Source organism: Gastrolobium bilobum, unplaced genomic scaffold, assembly GCF_033153095.1.
Source record: "Gastrolobium bilobum isolate Gb01-03AN ecotype WA unplaced genomic scaffold, APGP_CSIRO_Gbil_v1 utg8393, whole genome shotgun sequence".
Classification (NCBI taxonomy): Eukaryota; Viridiplantae; Streptophyta; class Magnoliopsida; order Fabales; family Fabaceae; genus Gastrolobium; species Gastrolobium bilobum.
In genome coordinates this window covers 183,790-188,602 of record NW_026896016.1, presented here as the reverse complement: position 1 = coordinate 188,602, position 4,813 = coordinate 183,790, and the positions used below count along the sequence as shown (strand labels likewise).

At 35.1% G+C, this 4,813-nt stretch overlaps 1 protein-coding gene across 1 annotated transcript; it reads left to right on the top strand.

The window, feature by feature from the left end:
• The first annotated feature begins 427 nt into the window (after positions 1 to 427).
• LOC133297308 (uncharacterized) lies at positions 428 to 4,242 on the top strand. The gene is made up of 12 exons (XM_061496420.1): positions 428 to 544; positions 1,031 to 1,258; positions 1,564 to 1,638; positions 1,726 to 1,784; positions 1,873 to 2,008; positions 2,117 to 2,213; positions 2,299 to 2,365; positions 2,780 to 2,878; positions 3,072 to 3,161; positions 3,246 to 3,400; positions 3,484 to 3,585; positions 3,903 to 4,242. Exons 2-12 carry the CDS (start codon positions 1,069 to 1,071, stop codon positions 4,066 to 4,068), a joined length of 1,236 nt encoding a protein of 411 aa, XP_061352404.1. The 5' UTR covers positions 428 to 544; positions 1,031 to 1,068; the 3' UTR covers positions 4,069 to 4,242.
• Positions 4,243 to 4,813: the final 571 nt, after the last annotated feature.

Genomic DNA, 4,813 nt, shown 5'->3' with positions numbered 1-4,813 from the left:
ATAGTATGTGATTTATTATTTTTTATATTAAAATATTTGAAATTTTTATTATTTTTTTAGATATTTGAGTAAGTTTATAATTTTTTAATATAAATTATAAAATTACATATAATTACCGGGTCATGCGATTGAACCAGTGACCCACTGATTAAACCAGTGACCCACTAACCCAGTACATCAACTGGGTCAATGACCGGACCAACCGGTTTTAATAACATTTCTTACAACATAGTTTGTCGTATGATCTGATCCATCGAAACCAATCATATTCATAAGATGAATAAATCAACACAAGCAAATAATAATAGTATATCGTAAAAGTACTCTATAGTTCTAAGACTAGTTAAGTCAAGCGTTTACTAAAACAAAAATAAAAATAAAAAATACAACAACTGAACGTGCTCCTATAAACGAAGCAGAGGCTTCTACGCCATTGCCATGTGAGATATGTCTCGGTTCTTGAGCTTCCTTATTCACTCAGATACCATATTAACATGTTCTGCCTCTCCTTGAACCTTCCCTGCTTCTCTCTTCTCTGTATTCAGTAACTACTTCCTCTTCTAATATCTCATTTATTCTCTTCTTCCCTCACTTCTCAACTTGTGTTTGTGTTTATTTTATTTTATTTTATTTCTTTCCCCACCATGATTTGGATTTGTTAATTTTAATGTTCATGAATCAACCACTTTTGAATCTACTAATATTAACTGTCATTTCTGTCCCACACATGTAGATGGTGCAACTTTTTTTTTTTTTTTTTTTAATTGACCTGCAATTTCACCACCCCAATTAATGCTCATAATGAAAACTCTGGTTAGATGCAGTTTTTCAATACTCACCCATTTCTACAAAGCTGAATTCCAGCACTTTTATGCTGTCAAATATGCCAGCTATGCTTATTTTAAGTCCCATCCTTTTTTCCCATTCATTACCTCATCATGCCCATATCATCATCATTAATGTTTAGTTTTATAGAACACTGCCAATTTCATTGACTTAAGCTGTGAAAATGGGTGGTTGATTTGTGTAGGATATTATGCTTGAAAGGAATCCTCATCATCCAAAAGAATGGGGTGCACTTACTCTGTGTATAGGAAGAAGAAGTCAAGCATTCCTGAAGTGGTGGTCTTTGTTCCATCAACCAGAATTCCAGTGCAATGTGATCTTCAAAGGGCACTTAAAGGAGTAATTCCAAGGGAACTTGCTGACAAATTGTCTTCACTTCGGAATCAGATAGTATTGATAGCTGAGGATACTGGTGTGTCCTTGCTTAATCACTTGAATTCTATTGTTATATTAGCTCTTCTTTTTCTTCTCAGTAATTTATTTTATCTGTTTTCTGAAATGTATGGAAGAAATGAAGAATAACTACTAGTTTATAAGCCTGAATGTTTTCACTATATGTAGGACAATGAGTGGTCAAAACTTCAATACATCTCTTCCAAATTCCAATAAGTCCACTTCTTCAACTAGTAACATTAAAAAAGGAATTCCAATTTTCTTGTAGAATGAATAATGAAGTAAAAATGTTCTTCTGGTCTAAAATTTGAATATTTCATACAGGTGGATCAGCTATACCTGAATTGCTGCGAGCTTTGAATGAATACTTGTCTGTTCTGATTGGGCTTACTAAGAAAGGTTTCACAAATTAACACATTACATACCCCACAACCCCTCTATTTTCTCTCCTTTCCTGAAATGGTTTGTAATTTTCTTATGTCACAGAACATGGTCTTGAGGGACTAATAGAATTCAAGTGGAAAATTTTTGGAGATGGCCAACAGGTATGATCATCAGCAAACTCATTCTTAATATTTTTTTCTCATCATTGATTTTTTTAGTTTCTTTAACATGGTAAAATCCAATTGGCAGGATAGCAGTATAGCAAATGTCTGGTTTGAGGTGCTATCTGCAGTTCACCTTATGGCTATGCTGACACTATCAGAGGCTGACTCACTAATGATTCCAAAGGACCCTTCAGGATCTGGATTCAGGGTTGTATCTTCAGGTTCTGTGCCAATACATAAGCTTTAGACTTTAGATATTGTACTATTGAAGCATGAATCAACAAGTTGAACAATTACTAATAAGGGATTGTGCATTTTTGTACTGTCAGATAGCAAGAGGGAAGCAATTGATTTGTTACTCAAGGCATCAGGATACCTGGAGTTCTGTGTCAGGGATATTCTTACTCGGTTACCCACCGAAATCAAGTATGTCTATATAGTTTTTTTACTAAACCAGTTTTGGACTAGCATTGAACACCCTATTAAGAAATTGACTTCAAACAACATTCAGGAAAGTTTTTCCCCATGACTTGCAAGAGGGTGTATTGGAGGCTATAGCTATTCAAGCACTAGGCCAGGTACTAGTTGGTCAATCTCTCTAGATTCACTCATGCAAGCATTTAATTCTTCTAGTCTATTTCATTGCAATGAAGGGAACTTGTTTATCGCCATGTGACTTGAAAGTCACGGGTTCGATTCATGTAATCATCCTTTTGCAAATGCAAAATACTGCTCATAGCGGGAGCTTTATAGCAATAAGTTGTCCTTATTGTATCAAATAGCATTCCATACATATTTTGCAGTTCCAGTTAATTGGATTGTGAGCATGATTCTCAATTTCTTTGCTATTCTATTAAAATGCATGAAGTGCATATAGAAACATGGCACAAAGCCCCTTTTCTTCATCTTTGATTCTATTGACCAGTTGTCAATATAGCTTGCAAAACAAGTATACAGATTGGGTGTAATGGCTCACCTTGATGACAATTTAGGGAACTGAAATTCAGCTTGGTCTTGCGGTGGAAAGTCAGAAGGCATCTTTGTCTGTGAAGAGGAGGTTGGCATGTGAACAGTTGATTTACTTTAGTCAGGTCTTAATTTCAATCCTTTGAGCATCTACTCATCACTAACTTCATAACTGCAATCCATAATCCATTTTGCTTCATTAGCTAGTTTCATATATTATTTGACTGAAGTCAAACATTTCCTTACAACACCAGTTTTATAAATTATGGTGCTGGTTTTTATTTCTGGAATAAAAGTGTTTCTCACTTTCATGAGCAGGCTTATCATTGCTTGTCAGGATGTGACTTCAACCAAGGGCATGGAAAGAAGCATCTCAGGTTCATCAAATGGAAATTCCTTGAAGCCAAGGTTAGTAATGCCATCAAGATTGAATAAAAATATACTTCCCACCAAAAGATAAACATTTAAGATAAACATTTGTAATGTTGTCAGGCTGCAGCCTACTACTACCATGGTCTGATCCTGGATAAGGGTAATGAACCAAGCAGTCACATTGGTGCTGTGTCTTGTTTTCTTGCTGCAGAAGAACTTTTAGCTGAAAGCAAGAAGGCCTGCTTAAGCTTTTGTCTGGCACCTCCAGTGACAAGGTTGGTTTAAATCTTTTGGGTTTTGTCTGAGATTGTTTTCTGACACATTCCATTATCTTACATTTTTATTTTTCTCTGTCAAGGGCTCCTCCACTCTGGGGTGCTATGAAACATTTACATCAGAAAATTCCTGAAGTTGCATCTAGGAAGTCCCAGATGTATGGCTACCTCTTGGAGCAAGAGAAGTAAGGATCTACCTTTGTTTCAAACTATAGGATTAGCTCATTTGATGTTCTAAGTTCTAAATAACTTCCTGATTTCCTTGAAATATAATAGTTAGTTATGCAAGAGGGTGTGCCCAGAGTAGTAATAAAACTGCTCTTTCGTGACTAAAAAGTCACCAGTTTCAATCCAGGAAACAGTCTAATTGCAAATATGCAAATATAAGGCTGCGTATAGGGATTGACTTCTTGCCTGCCTACTCTCACTACTCGAGGTTTATTGGAGAGTGATTTTTTATAATAAGAAGTTATGCAAAATTGTAATTTTGTTAATGATGCAGGGGTCTCCAAGCATTGCCAGACCTACCTGAGTTCCAATTGTCATTACGTCCAGATGATTATGAACTGCCTGAAATTGATCCAGCATGGGATTGTAAAAACTGGGAAACTCTAGGACAGCCATTGAAAGAGCACCTTAGAGATAATGATGAAAATCCAACTGATTGATACACTTATACGGTCTTCTTTCTTTTCTATTTGTAGTTCAATACCTGTTTGATTGTCAAACTCTTATACATGCTAACATTACCATAGAATACCAGGGTCATTATTCTCCTTATGACTCCCAAGTTCCAATATCTAAGTGAATCACAAACTTATCAGTACAATCAACAGTAAGACATAGACTTATTGATCAAAATCAGATGATGCTTTTGTATTTGGTGCTTTTGCTTGTTTAATGAATGATATCATTTTCTTTGTAAACCAGTTAAACCAAAAGTTTAAACTATAAACTCATTCCTTCCTCTTCATTTCAGTGCATTTTTTTATTTGACTAGATGCGTTCATTACGTGTAGAGAAGGAAATTGAGAACTCAAGTCTTGGGAAGACTTTAATTGATGTTTCCATGTTCCTTCACAATATATTGTATCAAAACATCATCAAACAAATAATTGGACCAAGCTGTTGAAATAACTTCTAGCAAATTTCCTTGATAATATTGATTGGTTCAAGCTATACAAGAAACTTTTTTCTCAGATTTTGCAATATTTCCCTTTCACCAGCAACAACAATTTATGAAAGGATTAGTTAACTATATGAATGAATGTTCCGAGGACACATAAAGTAGTGTCGCTATATGTGTAATTCGTCCTTTGTTGGATAAGACAGTTTAGTCAGAAATGTTATAGTCTATGAAAGGATTAGCTAAGTCAGAAATTTATATTCACCTATTACCATCAACAACAATTC